At 47.1% G+C, this 22,865-nt stretch overlaps 1 protein-coding gene across 6 annotated transcripts in view; it reads right to left on the reverse strand.

Annotated features, from left to right (window-relative positions):
* Positions 1-22,865, reverse strand: part of EGFR (epidermal growth factor receptor) — a 193,608-nt gene that overhangs the window by 57,889 nt on the left and 112,854 nt on the right. For all 6 annotated transcript variants that reach the window (XR_003436612.1, XR_003436611.1, XR_003436610.1 and 3 more), the window contains exons 2-4: positions 4,760-4,911; positions 3,479-3,662; positions 255-389 (exon numbers count right to left, since the gene is read on the reverse strand). Coding sequence is in view for 3 of the 6 variants with exons in the window: in XM_027124105.1 (XP_026979906.1) it covers positions 255-389; positions 3,479-3,662; positions 4,760-4,911 (471 nt within the window). In the remaining 3 variants the exon portion in view is untranslated. The remainder of the gene's footprint in view (positions 1-254; positions 390-3,478; positions 3,663-4,759; positions 4,912-22,865) is intronic.

Below are 22,865 nucleotides of genomic sequence, written 5' to 3' on the forward strand. Positions count from 1 at the left end.
TGAGGGCTTAGCTGTCCTGGGGTGGGGGTGGGGGCGGGTGATCTGCCAGCAGGGGAAGTGTCACCATGAAAAACAGGTTTTCTTCCCCTCTGTCTTCTAGTGAGCATATAATCTGTTTACTATCAATATTTACTTTTGTATTAGATTAATGTAACGTAATGTTAACTCTGCTTTCCTGATCCGCACCCCAGCTCCACAGCTCTGCCCACCTTAAGAGCTGCAGGCTGGGGGCAGGGGTCATGTGGAACACTTACATCTGCTCAGCTGGCTCTGAAATTCAATTGACATATTGCTTAGAAAGTCGGCGTTGACGATGTCCCTCCACTGGACGGTGTCCATGTTGCAGAGGACAGGGTTGTTGCTGAATCGCACGGCGCCTTGCAGGATCTCTGCGTGAGAAAGGAACCACCATGAACACACGCGCCATCTCTCCTAAATTCTCCTGAAGTATGCATGCGTCTCTTCACGTTTTGCCTTCTGCTAAAAGATGGCAACCTGCAAACGAGACTCCCCTTGGAACTCCACCGGGGGCAGTGGAAAATAACCTGATGGACTCCTCTGTGAAAGAGTCAGGGTTCCCCTGCCCTGGGTCTTTGAACCGTGAATGATCAGAATTTCGAAATATGGGGAGGAAAGAAGATAATGCTTTAGTCACTTAGCATAAACGACAAGTGTACAGTGAGTCGGTGGTTGCCGGGGAGGTTGGTCTGGGCTGGACCGGAATGACTGTGTGATGACGATGTGAAACGGCAGAACTGGAATGACCGTGTGATGACGATGTGAAAGGGCAGATGCAACAGGAAGGGCGGGTGGAAGGGAGGATGCTGTGAGGGGCTTTGGCAGTATTTCATTGGAGAAAAGGGGGTGGGAGTGAGGTGCAGCAGAAGGGTGTGTACGTGTGAGGAAGAGACGGGACGGGCGCCGGGAACGCCAAGATGTAAACCTGTTCAACTGTTCAAAGGAAGAGCTGGGAGGACATGAAAAATCAGGGGTGATACGAAAAGTCAAGCCTGAGCAGAGGACAAGTGTTTTATCCATGACATTTGCGTAAACATTTCCTGAATGACTTGTATACACAGAGCACAGCACCAAGAGCTGCGGGGTCAGCGGAGATGAGTGATTTCTGTTGGTCCCTTTCTAAAAAGCGACATGCGTGGGAGACACAGTTAATGACCTCACGTCCACAGCGGACCACGACTCACAACAGGGGCCAGCTGGGCTATACTCATGACCTGAGCTAATCCTCACACGGTTCTCTGGCTGTAACTCAAATCTAGATACATAGGTAATGCCCAGCATCCCACAGCGGTAAAAGGATGTGGCAGAGGAAGGGTTCTCCCTGGGAAGCTCTCTGAGGCTGATGGAAAGAATGACATTTCCTGAAGGCTGACGGCGGCAGCACGTGGAGGAACCTGAGGGAGGGCGGGTGCTGCGGGCTCCAGTGGACACACAACCGCAGCACAGGCCCCGAGGGCTCAGGGGGTAGGTTCCTTCGGCAGACAGGGGTGGGGTGTGGGGGGTGGGGTGGTGGGGGGATGGGAGTAGGGTGGGGTGGTGGGGGTGGGGCAGGGGCTACAGAGGCAGGCTGGGGGGTCGGAAAGGGAGCTTTGGATGCGAAGTCAGAGACGGCAGCAGGACAACCAAGTGAAAACGTTCACCAGGAGGGAGCCAGAGTCAAGGGATAAACTGATGAGAGGTCAGCACTGGAGACGCAGAAGAGAGACGTCAGGGCAGCGGGACCCTCGGGACGACAGATCAGGGGCCGGGAGAGCGCCAGCGGGGAGGCCGAGGGCCCGACAGAAGCCGCGGGCAGCGTGGCGAGGAGCAGAGGCCCGCGTTAGTTATCAATAACAGTGTGTAATTCTCGTCCAGTAACCCACATTAGAGGATTATTTAATAACATGAAATAATCGGGATTGATACTACCCCGATACCCACAACGGAAATAATACCAGGCGAAGAAACGTCTGCCCAGCGCTTTATCTGGAGTAATTCACTTAGTCTTCTCAGCCACCCTCGGAAGTCTGTCACCATCGTTAATCCCCATTTTTTTTTTTTTTTTTTTCTATACGCGGGCCTCTCACTGTTGTGGCGTCTCCCATTGCGGAGCACAGGCTCCGGATGCGCAGGCTCAGCGGCCATGGCTCACGGGCCCAGCCGCTCCGCGGCATGTGGGGTCTTCCCGGACCGGGGCACGAACCCGCGTCCCCTGCATCGGCAGGCGGACTCTCAACCACTGCGCCACCAGGGAAGCCCCATCCCCATTTTTGAAGACACAGAGAATACGCTCCCGGGTGCCTGGCTGGTGAGCAATGGAGCCGGGGCTGGAACCCGCCAGTCCGCTCCCACCCGCCTCTGCCTGTCGCCACGAGACAGCGACAGCGTGAGGCAAGATGGGCATCCAGGCAGGCGGAGCACAACCGAGCACGGACAGCACAACCCAGCGCCAGAGCTGCGCCCAGCAGGCGAGGGTGTGGGAAGCCCTAAGGCCGCCTCCTGAATGCAGAGCCCAGGAGGCAACCTGGACAGCAGACGTCAGGCTCTGTGGGGCTTGGACACTCAGCCATCCCAGCACCGCGGCCTGGGACCAGGCCCCTCCCTGCCCAGCACCCTCACTCTGTCGTGCATCCTCTGCTCTCATCCCCCATTTGGGGTCGGCCCCCCAGCTCGTCAGAGCTGCGTGGAAGATGCGAAGGCAAGGGCTCTGGGGGCACAGACTGGGTGGCCATCCCCGGCCGTCCTTTCGCTCATGTGGGACTTCAGGAGGGTTACTTTGCCACCATTTCTTTATCTGGAAAGTGGCAGAGCTACCACTTGCTTTCAAGGAAGGCTGTGGGCATGAAGTGAAGTTACCAATTTAACACAGCTGGCACTGCACCTGCTGCGTGGTGAGGGCACGATCACTGTTACCCTCAATTTTTTAAAAAAATCAACTTGACGTCTTTTCTTCATCTTCTGTAGTTTCCTCTCACAGAACTCACACAAGTGCCCTACTCACGAGAATTCAAACTTCTCCTATAATACCTTTACTCCCTATCCTTAACTTAAAAATGGCTTTCTGGATATCAGCACTAATTTGGAAAACGTCTCAAATAAGGGTTGATTTTTTTAATGTATGTCCCTTATACCTGAGGTCCAGGTAGTGAGACTGGCAGACTACCTAAGCATTCCAGCTCCGGTCACCTGGTCATACTCTTTTTTCCAGAACCTTTACCACTTTTTACGAACTCTCTGGATACTTTTCCACGAACCAGGGAGAACTGGTACTTGGCTTAAATCTTCCCTTCCCACCCCACCATCTACTATCTTCTTAGTGACTTCCACCTGCTGTATCTTGCACATGGCTGGCACGCAAATACATCTGTGTCTGATGAATAAATGTCTTCTCTGAATGGAATTCAGAAAAGCACCAAGTCTGCTGAGTACCATCCGAGGTCACTCTCTGCATTTATAGCTTCCCCATTCCCTGGCCTCTCACCCTGTAAGTTTCTCATGGGCAACTCCCTCAGTCCCGTTTTATTTGCACCGTAGTTGGATAAGACCGCTAAGGCATGGGTGTTTTCATAGAGCACATTTCCTCTGATGATCTGCAGCTTTTCCAAAGGAATCGTCTCCACTGTGTTGAGGGCAATGAGTACATAGCCAGCAACCTCCTGGATGGTCTAAGGAGATAAAACATAAACATATTATTTCTCTTTTGAGGAACTCACAAATGCAAGATCTGAAACGGGTCCAGAGAGCCCAGGACACCGAGCTGAACAGGAGTGTTTGACAGATGCAAAGCATGCAGGTGATCACCACTGGATCCCATGGGAGGTGAGAGAATTTACAATGATTCCTGCGTTTTTTTGGTTTGTTTTTGTTTTTTTTTTTACTATACGCAGGCCTCTCACTGTTGTGGCCTCTCCCGTTGCGGAGCACAGGCTCCGGACGCGCAGGCTCAGCGGCCATGGCTCACGGGCCCAGCCGCTCTGCAGCATGTGGGATCTTCCCGGACTGGGGCACGAACCCGTGTCCCCTGCATCGGCAGGCGGACTCTCAACCACTGCGCCACCAGGGAAGCCCTGATTCCTGCATTTTTGCCTCTTGAGCTTGATAACAATAACAAAGGACCATGTGTATTACTTAGGAACGCTGTGAGTTTCATTTTGCTTGCTGTTCAACACACTGAGATGAAAATGGAAATGTTTTATTAATTTATTTTCTGTCTTGCAGGTTTTCCTATTAAAAAAAACCAAACAAACCCAGAAGAAAACCAATCAAATCCTAAGTTTACACCAAACTCAGAAGCCTTCAGGGCTGATTCCCGTTGGCTCCTTAGAGCCTACTGTGAAACATTTGGGAATTTTGTGAATGAGTTGTTAAACTCTTGGTAGCTGGAAATCAACCATGGTGGGGGTATTTATACCCAGGAAATAGACAAATGCTACAAAGCAGGAGTTTTTTCCTTTTTTTTTTTTTTTTTATAAAAGAGCCAGTATGTCAGGATACCATGGTTGAAGTGATGGTTAAAAGATTAGTGTCCATGATGACCATGGAATGCCAGACCAGTCTGTTTCTCTTTGTTGTTCTTTTACAGCTATAACTTGACACTAGCTGGTAAAGTGGCCTTTTCATAAAACTTGCATGTGTAGGTCCCTAGGACTTATAATTGCCACAGCAAAAGTAAATACACTGCCAGTTAAATTCTGCCAAGGCCTTTATCTACTTATATTTACTTCTACTATATTTGGGTAAGAATCAAATGCATTGAACTAACCTTTAGGAAAGAAAGGTTGTAACTACTTTGCATGTAGGTAATTTCCAAATTCCCAAGGACCACCTCACAGTTATTGAACATCCTCTGGAGGCTGAGAAAGTGGTCTTCAAAAGTGCCCAACTGGGTGAGCTTGTTACTTGTCCCTTGGCAAACTGGAAACAAGAGGAAAACAGGTATCACATGAAATGCCAAGTAGAAGAGCAAAACTCTTCTAAAGTAAAGTAAGTTACTTTTTTAGTTACTCTTCTGAAGTAAAACGATATTCGCGATCTTCAACTAACTGGACACTTCAGTGACTTACGACATATTCTGATCGAAGGCCACTCGGGACAAATGTGACCAAAAATGTTTAAAAGTTTACATAAGGTGCAGTTCATAATAAGGACTAGTTCATCTCTATAATGCGTGCAATTGTTTAAAACTGTTAAAAGTTCAAGGGGCAATAGATGGGAATTCTGTGAAAATCTTTAAGATGAAACAGTCTATAAGAGCTTTAGTAAACAAAAAATATATCATAATATGCAACTCAGCATTACAATGATGAGTTAACAACTATAGAATGAACTTTTTACTTTGCAGAAAATTGCATGTCACATTATTGCGTGCTCAAAGAATATTTACAAACGTATTTTCTGACCATAACATTGTACACCCTAAAATCAATGACAAGAGTGTAAATTGAAACCCACTGGCTGGAGATGAAAGATATTCTAAACGAATGCACCAAAGAATGAAATCAAATATTATATAACATTTAGAAAATGACGACATGAAAACATATATTTAAAAAACACACTCAGCTACTAAGAAACCACACGCCTTTTGTTTGCCTACACTCCAAGGAGCCCACCCACCCAGGCGCAGGTACAAGGGTTTTGCATCCCCTGCCGGGATGTGGCCTTGGCACGTTTTCAGGATGTGGCCCTGACGTTTTCAGGTATCAAACTTAATACAGGAAAACATTTTAAATTAGGGGACAAAGTTAGACTATGAAAATACGTTTGGTAGTCTATCTTTAAAAGCAAAGGAGAGGATTATAATAAAGCCGTGTTTATGAACCTAGCTCTTTGAACAACATGTACAGGCAAGCAAAAGAAAACAAAGAGGTTCGGGCCTTTTGAAGCAGGGAGCTGTTAAGGGACTGTACTTTGAACCCAAATTATCGTAAGTGAAGAAATAGGGCCCCTGGCTTTGGAAGTTAGATTCAGACCAGGCCAGGCTCTTCCACGGATGCAACCTGCAACCAGGTGGTTGAGAACACCACCAAGGCCAGAGTCAACATGCAGGGACTCCCTTCAGCAACTCTCCTCAAGTCTTCATTCCTCTTTGATAGGTCCTTCGTCCCCTCCCCACAGAAGTGTTCCGAAGAGCATCACCGTCCGCTCTTGCATTTTAGTGCCACGGCAGCGAGCCCGTGTTCAGATACCACACGATCAATGCAAAGCATTTACACCAACAGTAAATATGAAGCAACCCTTACTTCCTCTTTAACTGTGTGGGGATTTCCCTCTTTTCCCCTTCTGTGGTCTCATTCAAATCTGGTGGTAGAGAGAACGTTCACACGGGAACTGCGATGGCCCACAAGACAGAGCCCCCCGGCAGTGGCCCCAGGGCACAGTGATTCCATCACTCTTCCAACCATAACACGGGATGGACCCAACACCCCTGGCTGCGTTCCCCCAGGAGTGTGGACCGCTCTGACGGGAACCTCAAGTTGGAACCGCTGTACGCAGTTGGCTGCAATGCACGTGGATGGGGCCAGACTGATTTCCCAATTCTAAGGACCTTAAAGATGCCACCACCAACGGAGGTACAGGGTTTTGACGATAAAGGGTGACCTTTCTGTCGGCACACCTTGGAACAAAAGCTGCCTTCCAGCTGACAGACCGTGGTCTCTAAATTTCAGCCTAACTGGTCAGCTCTGGTCTAGGGAGCCCCAAGTATCCATCATGCCCTTCACACCAGCCAGGTGACCAGTATTGACTAGAACTGGGTGTTGGAGCGCATTTCTGAAGCGTTTCTTCTGTACACAGAAGGATGAAAACAATCCCAGCTACTTTCATTTTAAAGGATCAGGGGTACTAGCTTGTAAATTTCTCTTCGCTGAACCAAAGAATTTTTATTATTAAATCACGCAAAAGTGACTTTCATCAGTAGAAAAGGAAAACATGCCATGTCAGTTTCGCCTGTTACAGAAGAAAATAATTGCAAGAAGACTGTAATTGTGTTGTCCTTCACTCATTCAAAAAGTGCTGAACGAGTATTTATTTGATGAATACCTACCATGACCCTTCACTGTTTACAATTAGTATGAATTACTTTTACATTCATAAAAGATCCTGTATCTGGAAGATAATAGCAACATTACACATTATGGATGGGAAGGTTAATTTGTAAAACATTTCTGAGAAGCAACTGGACAACCTGTGTAAACAAATAAATATGCTTAAATTCCATGTCATGATGTTCCACTTTGGAAAACCTATTTTGAGGAAATAGACCTACACTGTCAGGCAAGATGTTGATTTACGTTTTGATAATGGCAAAAAATTGTGCAACCGTCCAACATGTTTGTCCTTGAGAAAAAGCAGTTGACACCTATTTGATTCAGCGTAAGGCAAGTCCATCTTGAGTTCTGTTCTGGGGTTAATTACTAAAGTATCAAAAGAAAATTTTACAAGGCTGTTTCTTCTGAGGCCTCCCCTGTCATGTGCCCAGAAGGAGACAGCAAATCTAGGGTGAGGATGGGAATGGCCTGGCCTAGGTTTCTTGACTGAACAAAGTATAATCTTGGTTCCATCTTTATACCAAATATCTCGTTACGTAATATAAAGCAGTGAGAAAATTTCAATGTGAGAATACTGAATCAGTCATATTAAAAAGTAAAAATCACTAGCTAGTGAGGCAGATTTAAGACAAAACTGCAAGAGTGACAGCCCTTAGCTCAGCCAGGAGAAAGTTTCTTGGTCAGCCCTTCATCCCTATGCAACACTGAACGACTTCCCCGAGCTCTACGCCACGCTTTCCTCAAGTACTGACTTGGTGAAAACAATTCTGGCCTCCCAGAATGGTTCTGGGGATGGAATGAACACAAAAGCTTCAACTTTCTTTTGCTACAGCTAACTACTGGGAACTGTGACAGTTGTTTGACATGAGGTGCCTCTGGACAGACGTTGGGGGCCCCTGTGGACGTGTCCTTGTCCTAAGGTGCTGTCTGAACTGGGCATGTTTGAATCTGCCGATTGGCTTACTCAAATACTGGGCATTAAACAGAGTTACTTTATTCTTTGTCTGAAGAATATTTATCCAATCCTAAGAAGAAAGAAAAAGAAATACATTGTACTTTAAGAATTTCATTAAGATATGCATTTAGGCATATTTAAGCAATTGATTCAAATAGAAATTTAATATGACCTTAGGGCTATGAAGTTGAAAACCAGACAATTAAAAGTGTTTGTGTCAAGCTCCGTACAGCATACTAGGGATTTGCTCTCCCTCCTGCAAATGTGAAGACAAACCCTACTGAACCAAGAACAGTAGGGCCCTGCAAAGCACTTAGCTTTTCACCTTCACAGTTTATTACGACGATTCATAAACGGACAGAAGAGCTAAAAGAATTGTACCGTGAACATCCTTAAAGTAGCATTTTACTACGTTTACTTTATCACGTAGCTATCCATCTTATTTTTTTGATGCATTTTAAAGTAAGGTACAGATGTCGGTACCCTTCACCCTGACATGCCACCGGTTACGGTTCAACATGAGTGGCCAGCTGTTGTCGAGGTAATATCACCAACAGTGAGATAATCAGTCTTAAGTGTAGCATTGATGAGTTTCAACAAATGCATGCACCCGTGTAACCTGTTACCCCTGGAACATCACGGTTACCCTAGGAGCTCCCTCACAGCCCCGCCCCAACAATCCCTGCCCCAGACACCACACACCGTGATCTGTTTTCACTTAGAATAGTTCTGCCTGTTTGGGGACCTCGTTCTCCTGGAATCACGCTGCACCGTCCTTTGGTGTCAGGTCCCCTGCACAGCAGGCGTTTCTGAGATTCATCCTGGTGCCGGGCTTCACGTGGCTTCCAGGGAGTCTTACGGGAAGTTATCTGCGTATTACACTCGGACACTGAGAGCTGATCCAGAGTCAGGCTGTTCGTTTTCTCAAGAACCCCCCAAACTATCTTAACTGAAAATAAAACAATCTGCCTCCTTTAAGTCTTGAGATACCCCTGATGTGAGGGGGAGAGCCTGTGGCTTTCCTGTGTCAGTGTGGGAGTGGGCCCTTCTCTTTGCCCACAAGCCCGGGCAAATGTGTATGGCTGATTAAGACACAACACAAAAACAGGTTTCTCCAGATTTCTCCAAATCCACTTAGACGCTTGTGGAACTGCCTAAGTAAACTCATAATTGTTTTAATTTGTTTTCTCTACACTTCAACGGCAACCAAAGTCACTGGGCTGTTGCCAATCTATCCCCTTCTCCGAAGTTGTCTGTTTTTACTGTTACCCCGTTTTCCACAGAGCACCTCATTTTGAAGCAGAAATCACATTGCACTGCTCTTGGTTTGAACGATCCAGGTTTCCCAGTATCATCAGAACACGGGACGGGCCCCTGCCCGCGGCCTCCCCACATCCTCTCAGGCTCCCTCCCCCGTCCACCGGCCCAGCCACGTATGTTCTCCCCCGACACACCTCCCTGCCCCCATTTCTACCCGGCGCCAGGTTCCTGCTCCCTTCAGGTCTGTTCCATCTGCTTGGAATGCTCTTCCCTTTCTCCCCAGCTCTTTGCATCTTTGTCTCCCTTTTTATCACTGAGATTCCAACTCAATGGACATGACATCCCTTCAGAAAAGCCTGTCTGGAACCAGAATAGCTTAAGTCCCCACCATTGCATTCTATCACATTTTCCTGATTTTTCTTCTTAGCATTTATCACTACTTAAAATTAGTATTTGTTTATGCAAATACACACACAGAATGGGGAGAGGTGGAATATGTACAGATATATCTCGTTGGACTGACTGCTGGGATGTGAATACACATGTTGCATTTACATTTTAGACGTGGAAGCAATGGGTCAATGGTGGCCACGTGACCAAAGTCTTGGATGGCTTGACACGGGTCCCTCTACCTCTCCTGTTTCCGTGTGTCTGGTGGTGGTGGAGGAGGACGCAGGATGTCTCAGAAGACTGCCAGTCCTCACAACTTCCTGGAGGGTTATCGTAAAATCTTTCTAGGCTAGGTAACATATTTGATTAAGCTTTAAAAGCCAGAGGAAGATTTTGCCCACTTTCATCCTGAAAAGGTTTAAGGAAATCTCAAATAAGATATTTACATAATGGATTTAAAAATAAATAAGGAAAAGATACTCCGAGTTTGCTAGAGGTTTCATCGTATCAGGATTTATCATTTCTTTTGCCTTATTGAAACTGTATTATGGTGGCAATTTCAAAACGTGCACGTATATACATTTTAACTATTCAAAAATGCACAGAAATATGACAGGAGGAAAATACACCAAACGCTGTTAACAACAGTCTTTTATGAATAGTGGGATTCTGGGTTTTTCTTATTTCCTCCTTACAGTTTCTCCATTTTTCAAATTTTCTATAGTGACCATATAGTTCTTTATAATAAAACATTATCGAGGAGATAATTTACAAAAATCTGTGTTGAACAAGGCCACATTTATAATAAAATACACTTCATAAAAATGGAGAAATGATTTTCAAAGTTTTGCATGTTAAACGGCTTTATGAAAGCGGTTTAAAAATTAGAAGTAGGGGCTTCCATGGTGGCGCAGTGGTTGAGAGTCCACCTGCCGATGCAGGGGATGCGGGTTTGTGCCCCGGTCCGGGAAGATCCCACGTGCCGTGGAGCGGCTGGGCCCGTGAGCCATGGCCGCTGAGCCTGCGCGTCCAGAGCCTGTGCCCCGCAACGGGAGAGGCCACAACAGTGAGAGGTCTGCGTACCGCAAAAAAAAAAAATTAGAAATAACTGAATGAAGTACTCTATATAGAAAGTGTTAGAAAGGCGAGTAAGCTGCAGCTTGAGCACATCAGTGTTGTTCAGAACAGCTGCATACGGCGGCCCCTGGGAAACGCCATGCATTGCACACACATGGTTTCTCCTCAGATGATGACAGAAGTGAAGAGTTCCCAAGTTCCATTTTCTATCTATCAATACACTTTTCCATTTCGGGGAGCAGAGAGTAAGTTTATCCCGTAGAAAAATGTTATAAATTGTGATTACGGCACCCGACTAGCCTGTGAAACTTATTTAATACACACAACAGTTGGTAGGAAACTAGATCTACGGTTCAGTTATAATGAAATAATTGGGAGAATAGTAAGAGTTAATACAAAACAGTATTTAAGTTTTCACTGTGTGTTTAATCAAAGGTTGTGTGGAAGGGGAAAAGTCTCATTATGATTTTGAAAAAGATTTTTCTTTATTTTCCAACATTTTATATTTTATCAGGAGTTCCTTATTTGATCATATTTGATCTCATAACTAATAAATAGTTCTCAGTTTGTAGGCGTCCAAAGACTGTTGTCAAACTGAATTTCGATCTACACTGCAACTTGCAATATGCACATGTAATACTCAAAAAGTCCTCTTAAATACTTGATAATTTGCCACGTGCATTGTAATATGCCTACTGGACTAAACGTGCCAAGCCTCGGCACGTCCAACACATTTGCAAACTCAGGTAGCTCTAATTAAGTTCACAAGCAGAAGACTTTAAAATTACACCTATTTTATTTTTGAGTTGGGGCACAGAATACCCAAACTGGTTGACTTCCTTCCTCATGATTCTCCTCCTAGCCATGAAAATAAGCCCAAGCCCAGTTTATGACTTTTAAAAAATATACTGAGTTAGGACACCTGTGCATATTATATCCGCTTTCTTGGGAGTTAACTGATGTTTATGAATCCCAGGAAGGCCCGGGAGGGATTGTGGAAGGTTTCCAGTGACAGCATCAAACATCTGTCCTATCATTGTGAAGATGGTGATGTATCATTATGGGATGATCTCCAGCCAGTTATCGCAACTCTCTGGGTCTCGGTGTTCCCGCTGGTTGAAATCAGACCAGCTTGATGCATTTGACAGGGTAGTTGTGGGAAGTAATAAGATCGTGGACATGAACGCGCTTCATAAATCACAAATCTCTCGAAATACAAATCACGTCTGACACTAAGGCTTCACCATAGCAGTCTTCACAGTAGCCAAACCACTGCAGTCTGTTTCTGCCTATGTGTCTTCAAGGATACCTGCAAACTATCCCCCCACTTACCCCCCCAGGATTTCTTTTTTAAATGCACTCCACAGAATTGGATGAGCTGTGTGGAAATCTGGGATGCTTTAAAATTCTGAAATTAAAGATATCACTTTTCATTTTTATAGGATGCTGTCCAGAGAATGGTCCTGACAATGGACATGAAAAATCTTGAATCACAGGGCTGACCATCAATTCCATTTTTATAGGTAGTTGAATGGCTGGTAGATCAGAAATGAATTGTACCTATTCTGGAATACCAGGAATGGGTTTGGACCGGAGAAGATTTCAGAAAGCCATACTCATCTTTTATTCATTCAGTCCAATACATCTCTTTGGAGGACTTGGCAACACGTCCTGTCTCTGGTCATCTGTATTTTAAATACATGGACATGGACTGAATGAAAATTCATGGCTGGATGAACGATACATGTCAGACTATCCGTCAGAATCTGTATCAGGTAACATAGAACTAGACCTCTGTGGGACTGGAGTGCTCCTTGATTGAATGTTGAATGTTGAGCAGGGTGCACTGAGGAAAGGACAGAAGGCTGGATTTGGTTTATATGTGGAAATATAACACGAGTGACTTTAGTGTGTCTGGCTGCTCCTTTCTAGATATATTGTGAGTAAGCGCCTCCTCCCGACCCGGGTTCTGTTTTTCTAATCTCCTGGCTGGGGACTATTGCTTACTCACGCTCAGGGCTCTCTCTCTGCACACAGGCATACTTCTGAAGTGAGTAATGCCACTTCCCCTCCAAAGGTCCGCTGGCCAGACCACTGCTTGGACGCTTTGCCCGCAGAGTGATTTTGGTGCTTCTGACCTATTTCTTCAGAGCCCCGGCGCGTTCTCAGGTGATGACTTCAGCCCGACCGGCGTGGGGCAGCACAGAGTCCACGGTAAGATTAGTACTGGACACTGCACAGTTGCAATGACAGTTTGCAAAGCTCTTCCTCAAGAAGGCGACCGCGGAGACCTGCCTGTCACCTGGACGAGGAAGGGCTAGTTATCCTCTCTCCCCGCCGAAGCACCCACTGGAATGGGATGGTCTGCCCATCCGAAAGCTAGGAGACTTGAAAGAGCAGGGAAGGACAGGGGGTGGGGTGGAAAAGGGGACGCGGGTGGTTAGCACAGAGGAAAGCCCAGAGGAGGGCTGGTTAAGGAAGTGGGAAATGTAAAATGCCAGACGGGGTTGGTGTCAAAGGCCACTGCTTGAAACCAGGGTCAAAACGTGACGTGACGGTTCAGAGCCTGACTTAAGACTGCACGCTGTCCCTCACCACCTCTCACCTCTGACTCGGCCTGACCCTCCTCAGCAGAGACCTGGTGAGCAGAAGCAGCAGGAAGGTTGTGGCGAGCTCACAATCGGTGTCATTCCCGGCAACATGGCGCGGAGGTACGGCGGGGCAAGGCTGACACGTCCCCACCCAACTCACATCCCTTCTGCTTTCCATTCTGCTCAGGCCTGCATGACTCCCTCTAATGACAAAGGCTGGGTAACACGCCCCGCAGTGGGAGCTGTCCCCCTGGAACTCATCCCAGCCTGGCCTAGGAGCGCCCTGGCCTGGGGAGCCATCACCTTGGGTGTCGCTGGCCACCGAGCGAGGGTTGGTTCCCTCCTGCTCTGTGGTCTGCACCAGGGCCACGAGGGCTGTTTGTTTTTCTGATCATTCACTTCTTCAACTAAAACCTATCTCATATTTAATAAAATGGTTCTATAACAGTTGCCAGGAATGAATCCGAAGTGCTCACTGCCGTGAAGAAATGCGTTAGTCCTCTGGGGAGATGACTTTACCTATGAAAGAATCACAGGACATCCCACAGCCAAGCGGTGCAGAGCCGCTGAAGGAACCCAGGTCGACAAGAGGAGAAGTCGCCAACCGTGAGCTACCCGGGAACGGTCCTCGCGTTTCTCACCGTCAAGCAAATGAAGCCACGCTACCCCACGTTCCCAGTAAGGAGCAGGCTGCCTACACGGGCCAGGTGCTGGGCTTGTACTTCACGGTACCCAGTCACACAATCTGCTACACGAAGAAAATAAGGTTTCGTCCATTCCTCCTTCCCCCGCTGCATTCCCCTCCTCTGGGCCACCTGGGGATACAAGTGATCCTTCCTGGGTCCTTTACAGTTATCTCTACGAATCACTTCTCCATGCATTCTTCTTATTGAAGGAAATTCTGGAAAAGATTTGTAATTTGCAAGGAAATAAAAGGTTTCCAATCCAGAATGGGAGGTAAGGACCTTTCCGGCAAGTATTTCTCTGCAGAAGCACTGTGTTTGGGTTCTATGCGGCTGTGCGTGCCTACCCTCCACCCCAAGATGGTCTGAATGTCCTTTTAAATTTTTTCATCTATTATCACTCATGTTTTAAAGAAATCAGTCTCTAGTGCACAACTGTGTTTCAAGGTCATCTCTCTAAACATGCACACATTTAAGCTGGTTTACTCATGAGCATTAGAAAAAAACCCAAACCCAAACCCCCCACCACAACAAAAAACAAAAACCCAAAGCAAATGACGACAACGAAAATCCAAAGAAGGGAGTAATCACTAAGACACCGGGAGAGGCCATGACAACAGTGTTTTCTTCTGAAAACCAAGATGCTCCCAGCACCGTCCGCTGTGCTCCCTGGGCAGCACGGGCCACGGTAAGGCTAGGTCTAGTTCCTCAGCTGCCCCGTGGCGTCTGGGATCCGCCCGGCCTTTGCTGTGTGAAGACTTCCAAAGGCGGCCTTTGCAGAACCGCAGGAAAGCCCAGAGGAGACGATACGCAGGAGGTCACAGAGGACCTCTGACACTCCTGCGGGGGAACCTACAGGAACGGGGATCACGGAAAGGAAGGAGAGGTGCAGAAGGAGGCCGGTCTACGGGGGTGCTGCTTGGGAAAGGGTGGATTGGGGGGGCGAGTGTGGAGGGGACAAAGCTAACACGGCTGAGATTTCTAAGTCACTTCTCTAGTCTGAACTTGCACTGTGCTGCTTCAGGTTGGAATTGCTCTCTGCGGGGGAGTCATCGTATCCTTTTTGCTGCTGGGAACAAATCAGAAGCGGTGAAAGGAGAAAAGTAATCTCCCTAAAAAGATGATGGGCTTCATTTCACCCACGAGCAGAGTCTGCCGCTTGCTTGTTTTTTAAAGTTACTGAAACATGTCGGGTCCTCAGCACAACTATTTGAACCAGTGCTTTCCTACTCAGGTCATAAAGGATTTGAAAAGTCAGAAAAGGGGCAAGTCAACCGCCCCCCAACCCCCACCGACTTTTACAATGACTTGTCAATGACCAACGGTCTGGTCCCACCACTACGGAGGTCACTTCTCCATCCCATTGAGGCTCCTTTTCTTCACCTATAAAATAGGGACTCTTGGGAGGATGCAGTGACACGTGGTAGACTCAGTAAATATTACTACGACTTGAATCTGAGTTAAATCTGGACTGGGTCCAGTCCAATGAATTGCTTCCTTCCTTCCAAGAACTCCCAGAGGCTGACCCCTCCGCCTTCTGCTCACGTGGCCGTCTGTGGCCTGGTGAGCAGCCGTGGCTCCTGTACTGAGGCAAGGGGCAGTGGACGCTGACCACAGCTAACCGGCCACGGGGACGAGCCCAGGGCTTGAAAGCGGGGGCATCTGGGCCCGTATCTGACCAGGGGGTCTGTGCCGGCACTTAAGGCTGAGGAGGCCACACCTACTGTGCGCCTTTTAGAAGAACTCCCTGAGGAGGGCTCCAGCTTTCTGCTCAGAACATTCTCTGCTGTTGTTATTTTTCACGTAGAAGAGAGCCTCGCCTGACCCTTTGTGGTGGTTTTGTAAGAGCGGTTGGATTTGTGTGCTGTGTGTATGCACATGTTTTCAATTAACGCTTGTTTTAAAATGAACCATTTTTTTCACTTACTCCTACTTAATTTAAATATTCCTTTTAAGTTTCATTTTAAAATGGTCCCAGTGGGGGAGGCCCGCAGCCTCTCTTTCCTTGGTTTGCAGTGTGACCCAAAGCCCACCCTAATTCCTGGGCTCAGTGACTAGGAAATACTGACTCAGAAATCACTAAAAACTTCTAAGTTAACTCAGAAGAAGCCGGAGCCAACTTTCTGCCACAGAAGAATCTTGATTTTGCTCAGATACTACTGTTTCTAGAACATATGAGCTCTCCACGAGGAGCTAGCAATTCAAGGTAATAGTTTTCCTACAGAAGCATCTGCTATTAGATGGGTCACGTGCCTGGAAAAACGCATGAACGAGTGATGCCAACCAGAGCTGCCTCTCACCCTGCAGGTCTGAGTCCAGAAAATACAGTCTGAAGCATCCTGTATGCTGGTCCAGAGCAGGGGCTGGCAAACTTTTTCTGAAAACACCCAGAGTAAATATTTCTGGGTTTGCAGATGACAGGGCCTCTGTCCCAACACTCAACCCTGCTGTGACAGCCACAGACAACAAGCAATGCCAGCCAGGCCCCACCGTGCGCCAATAAAACTTTATTTGCAAAACAGGCTGCAGCTGGATTTGGCCCCTGGGCTGTACTTTGCCAATCTCTGTTTTAGAGGAAGGCCTGACAGAAGGTGGGGAAGCATGTGATTCGAATTCCCTTTATTCTGTACTTTCTAGAAGATAAACCTGGTTAAAGTGAGTCATTTTGCTCCAAGGCCAAACTCCAGAAGGGTTTTCTTAGGGTTAAGCCCTTCCTATTTTATCCTCAGCTAAATAGAGGAAATGAAGATATACGGTACTAAGAACGTATAAGGAAGTGCGGGGCTGGAAGCTGTCATTTATGTGTTTGGGGCGGTGAGGTTACGGTTCTGTGCAAAGCTACGTCATCTACTCTTAGAACTGGACATCAGCAAGAGGGAGGGGATATGGGGATATATGTATACGTAGAGCTGATTCACTTTTTTTTTTTTAAATAAATTTATTTATTTTTGGCTGAGTTGGGTCTTTGTTGCTGCGCACGGGCTTTCTGTATTTGTGGCGAGCGGGGGCTACTCTTTGTTGCGGTGGCTTCTCTTGTTGCTTAGTTGCTCCGCGACATGTGGGATCTTCCCGGACCAGGGCTTGAACCCGTGTCCCCTGCATTGGCAGGTGGATTCTTAACCACTGCTCCACCAGGGAAGCCCTGATTCACTTTGTTGTACAGCAGAAACTAACACACCATTGTAAAGCAACTGTACTCCAATAAAGATGTTAAAAAAAAAAGAACTGGACATCCATAAGAACTCCATATCCAGGAACCCTGGCTTTTTCCCTATTCACCACAAATGGTTATCAAGTCCTGCTGGTCTTTCTGAGTGACTAAGAGTTTTAATCTTGCTAAGAGAGTTTGCGTAGCAGCCCACTCCTGACTTACAACTCTATCCCAGAATTAGTCCTGACACTGATCTGAAGCTAGACCCATGATAATTTCCTCTGACTTAACACAGATGCAACTGGCCCTGCAGATACTGAAGACAACAGTAGCCTCTCACTGCTGTTCTCACCGTAGTGCTTTCCCCACCCTGACTCCACCTCCCAAGTGCTCTTGGGAATTCCACGTGTGTGGTCTCCCTTCACAGCTACACCCTCCAGAGAGGCTTCCCCATCAGCTTCTCCTCCTGTCCTGGTTTCTCAGCCCCGGCTGCCTCTGTGGATGTGCACTTGCTCATACTTGGGTGGTGAAAGCGTTCTGTTGTTTCACAGCACATCCTGTCTCTTTAAAGAATAATATGTCACCCGAGAACGACAGCAAACATGCTGTTTCCTTTGGCTTCCCTTTTGGCTTATTACGCTGAGAAATTCAGCAAGCAATAAGGGCTGAATAAATATTGCTAAACTACTATCTGTACTAACATCATATATGAGTTTTCAGCAGACTTGCTTCACTCCTTTAAGTTTAATAACTAAAATGGCAGTTGGGCAATGAAAATGGAATCTCCACTGCATCTATTAATAGTAGGGCTGACCGTAAATTCCTCTCAGGCTTGGATGAGGAAGTCGTTTTCCTTGCTTGGGTCTCTCTTAGGTTTGAGTTTCTATTACATCCTCCTGGCCTAATGGAATTGGATTTGCTCCTGACTGCAGGTACAGGATTCTGTTGTTGAAAGCCCACTTTCTGACTGAATGTAGTTGGGATTTAACCAGAGTGATGTCTTCCAAACACATGGTCTGTTAGAATAACAGACAAGAAAACTTATCATTGCCCTCCTTGCTGCATTTTTCATGATTACCCAAGGGAACACATAAAAATAACTCACACAGGGGATTCACAAAACACACTTCATATCTTCTTTTGAAACAATTCCTACCTCCAACTTCTCTCTTCTGCTTTTCTCTTACTCACAGAAGATTCTCTCCGATGCTCAGCTTTCTAAAATAGCCTTCATTTAAGCTCTATGACCAAGGTGAAACTGCTCCACCATGAAGATAATTCTAGGCCAAAGAATCCTGGAGTGGGGTTTCCTCATCTCTTAGTGGGAAACTATTTGCATGTTTTCCCCTTGGGGAAAATCGGAGACTAATCTCCTGGATCCACATATGCTGCTTTTGATCATTGTTAGTGTCTTGCAAATGCAGGTACTGTAAGTGAAGTTACAAGGCTTCACCAAGACGACCTCCGCCTGTTTGCCTGTGACTCTAAGTCACTCCTGGTCGTTAAGGGAGAGCAGTGGGGTGACGGGGCTGGAGCAAAGTACCTGGGTCTGGAAAACCACCGCAAGTGAAAGCTGCTGACCCGCACTCTATGTCTAAATACCCAATTCAGGCTCAACAATTCACTCCAGGAGATGGGAAAACTTTTTATTTGTTCTCGTGCCAGCCCCGGATTCTTGGGCTGTCCCATTCAATCCGACAGAACATGCTGACAGACATCAAGTCATTCCTGGCAACCTGGGGCCCTGCAGGTCCCTGCAAGGCCAGTGCTGCGTGAGGATGGTGTCCAAGGTCTTTCAAATGGCCGGGGGGGCCTAGGTGCAATGGACATATTTCAGTAAGTTGGTAATCTGTAACCTGAAGTACTTTTTGGGTTTGTTTAGTTTTTGCTTTTTCAGCTGACTCTCTGGTTATTGAGGCCAGTAACCAGAGAAGCGAAAAACTGTAAGTGTGCGCTTTATGGTTTGAGGACTCATCATGAAGCTGTTTAATCTGGCACGTGGTCCAATCTGCAGAAAGGGGCTGGTGGCAGCAGAAGGGGTTACCCAGTGGGGCTGTAGGAATGCCTCCAGTGAACCCATTTCTACCCTGTGGAATGGCCATGCAAACCAGACTTTTCTCCTTGAAGCCGAGAAAGTTTCCTACACAAACATTTCTTTGTAGGCTCAGTTAAGTTTTACAATAATTTGTGCTTTTCGTTTAGGAACTACAGATGTTGTGTGGGTGTTGGTGAGGGGGTGGGAATGAGAGGGTAAAGGAGCAGGGATAGAGATCCTCCCCCTTTGGAAAATGCTGTAACACTTCCTTGCATGGAAAGAACACATCAGGTTTTAGAATTACTGAAAAATTTGAATCGTTTGTAGGACGACGAGAGAAAGCCATGGCTCTTTGGTTTGGGGGAGGCCAGACTGGGCCACCTCCCAGCATCCCTCCCAGCATCCCTCCCTCCTAATGAGACCCAGATCTTTGTGGCATGATTATCTGGAATTGTAATTTTTATGCGGGAAACAGTCCAAAAGTTGGGGTAGCAGAACCTAGCCATTCATCAAATGCTACCTCAATTAGCAAAAGACATACAAAACCAAAAATATTAAATAGCAATTGGGAGCAAGTAGCAACGTGCTAAGGGACAGGGCAACTCTTATTAACTAGATAATAATTTAATTTTCACTGGGGAATGGTTTTTACCACTAGAAATACACATGCACTACCCCCCACCTTAAGTCACTTCTTATTTAGCGTTGATTTGAGGTTCAAAGGGGGTGTTTGGGTATTACTGGATGTTTGTGGCTGTTTCATAGGACAATTCCTAAGTCAATTTTATACCCCAAATCCCACAATACTTTTCATAGAATGAATGTCATATTCATTATACCCTCATCCACTTACAAAGAGAATTACGTTTACAAAATGCATTATACTTCACACTTGCAATTAATTTCAACTTTCTAATTCATCTCTACCTAATACTTAAGCTACTAAAGAAAATCAACCTAATAAGGAAACTACTGAGACTCTAGCCCACTAGGATGAAAGCCCCTTGTGACTGCACCCCGCTTCCCTTCAGCGTTTGTACGGCAGATGCCCGCTGGACACCCAACCGCCGTGTGTAGGGACCAGCGCAGAGGCTGCCTGTGGTGAATGCTCCTGTCTGATCGCAAGGCTTCCAGCTCCGATGCCTGCCTTTGAGCCAGCTCTGAGGGGACCAGTGGGGTCACCCCAGGCAAATTATTTCTGGCTCAGCCTCGCTTTCCCTTCTCTGTAAAATGCAGGTAAAAGTGCCACCCTCTTGGGGTCAGTGTGACGACGAAACTGTTAACATCTGCAGGACCGTGTCTGCTCACGGAGGCCATCGCTGGTATCATTGTCATCAGCGCTGTCACTGTAGCATCAGTGTGTGTCAGGCACACGTGAGGTCCGGGCACACGGCTGAGATAGGCCTGACACTGTTCCTGCCTCGTGAAGCCTGCACTCCAGGGGGGAGACAGACAGCCACCAAATCATGGATCAGTTTGGTGCTGCAGCGTGGCTGCGAGTGGGTGTAGAGGGTCGACCCTGACGCAGTCAGAGCGGCCCTGGCAGGATTCCCTGAGCTCTCGGCCATTCAGCTGAGCTCTTAAGGACAAGAGGAGCTTGGCTAAGTGTGGGGAAGGGCTTGGGGAGCTTTCTTGTAGGAGGAGCTGCGATTGTGGAAGGCTCCCTGGCAGGACATGAGCCGAGCAGAGATGCAGCCCAGAGAGCAGCGAAAGGGGAGGCAGGGGGGCCACCGAAGGGCTTGCTGCTGAGGACTTTCCATTCCATTTTAAAGGGATGAGAAGCCACCGACAGGTTTCAAACAAGGAGGAACACGCTCAGATTTGTGTTCAAAAAATACCTGCAGCGGGAGATCAGCTCGGTGCTTTGTGACCACCTAGAGGGGTGGGATGGGGAGGGTGGGAGGGAGATGCAAGAGGGAGGGGATACGGGGATGTATGTACATGTAGAGCTAATTCACGTTGTTATACAGCAGCAACTAACACAACAATGCAAAGCAATTATACTCCAATAAAGATGTTACAAAAAGAAAAACCTGCTGCTTTTTGGAGCAGGACCTAGACGGTGCCCCGAAGAGGGCGTATCCGTACGAGGTCCTGTGGGAGGGGATGTTCTGTGCCAACATCCTGGTGTTGCAAGATGCTCCACTGGGGAAACGACATAAAAGGTTGCACTGGGCTTCTCCGTGCCAGTTCTCACAACATGTGAGTTTCCACTTTTCCCAAAACAAGAAGTTTAATGACATTATTTTTTCAGAAGCACAAGCTGTAAGGCAGAAGTCTGGCAGGAACTGTCATCCTTAGAATGTGTCAGCTGTCGGAAAAGCCAAAGCCCTAGGCTGCAGCCCAGTGCTGGTGGTCATGAGCCCGGCTTCTGGCAGTGCCCTGGTGACAGGGGACTCTTCCCCTCTAAGTGGGATATCAAGAGCTTGTAATTTTCAAACACTGCGAGTTTTTCTTATAAAGAGGAAAGCCATTATTATTTTTTAAAGACTACCATATCCTTTTTTTTTTTTAATTGGGGTATAGCTGCTTTACAATGTTGTGTTAGTTTCTGCTGTACAGCGAAGTGAGTCAGCAACACGTATACACAGATTCCCTCTTTTTTGGATTTGCTTCCCATTTAGGTCACCACAGAACATTGAGTAGAGTTCCCGTGCTACACAAGCATGTGGTTTCTACGGTGCACAAGAATTATTTTCCTCTGTGCCATGTCGCACCTTCGTAAAATTAAATAATCTCTCTCTTCTAACTTAAACAAAAGGCCTTACTTCCCCGTGGAGAAGGTCTCCAGAGCAGTGTGGGGAGACCAGTTAGGCAGCTGCAGAACAGTCTAGAGCCTCAAGACGCAGAGTGGGGTCTGCAGACCGGCAACGCTGGCCTCGTCTGGGAGAGCCTGTTAGAAATGAAGAGTCCTGGGCCCATCGCAGACTCGCTGAATCAGAATGTTAATCAGAATCTTAACAAGGTCTCTAGGAGATGCCCCTGCACTAGGAGTGCCCCTGCACGAGCTTTCCAAGCCCGACACTAGCACGGTGGCAGGGTCACGGGCAACCCCGACAGGTGTTAGAGTTTGAATCCACGGAACTGGGGAGAGCTTGTTATAGAAGCACAGAAGAGGCCTTTCCAAGTAAATATCTGGATTGTTTTGAGCTCGTCATGGCACCAAGGAAAAACGAAAGGCCTAGATAATAGGGAAAGACCTTGCGTTCAGTCCAGACCAGGCGACAGGGGCCGCCCGCCTTGCATGGAGCTCGGGCTGCAGATGACAGCGGCGCATCCTAGGGACAAGCAAGGTGGTGATGGCTCCTGACCGCCAGCCAAGTGCACTGCCCACAAGGGTCCGTCCTTTGAGTTAGTTACGCCGCGTCCAAACCTGCATATCGTGACAATGCAGACTTCAAAAAAGTCCCCAGATCCATGGTATTCACATAGGACCCCCATAGCTTTCTAACTGGAGGCCACAACCAAAGGACATCCCGAACAACATCGTAATTGTAGAGTTTAAATGCGCAATTTTGAGATTCTGTAAACACCAACCGTGTCAAACAAGTCTCCAGAGCCCGGGTCCACACTTTGTGTGGGGTTCAGCCTCCATCGTGAATAACTGAGCCGATTTAAGGCCTACATGCGCCTATACAAAAACCTGGTAGAGATCTGAAACGTACTGATTTCAATAA

The sequence above is a fragment of the Aethalodelphis obliquidens genome, unplaced genomic scaffold (assembly GCF_003676395.1).
Source record: "Aethalodelphis obliquidens isolate GAN/ISIS:26980383/991018 unplaced genomic scaffold, ASM367639v1 scaffold27, whole genome shotgun sequence".
Classification (NCBI taxonomy): domain Eukaryota; kingdom Metazoa; phylum Chordata; class Mammalia; order Artiodactyla; family Delphinidae; genus Aethalodelphis; species Aethalodelphis obliquidens.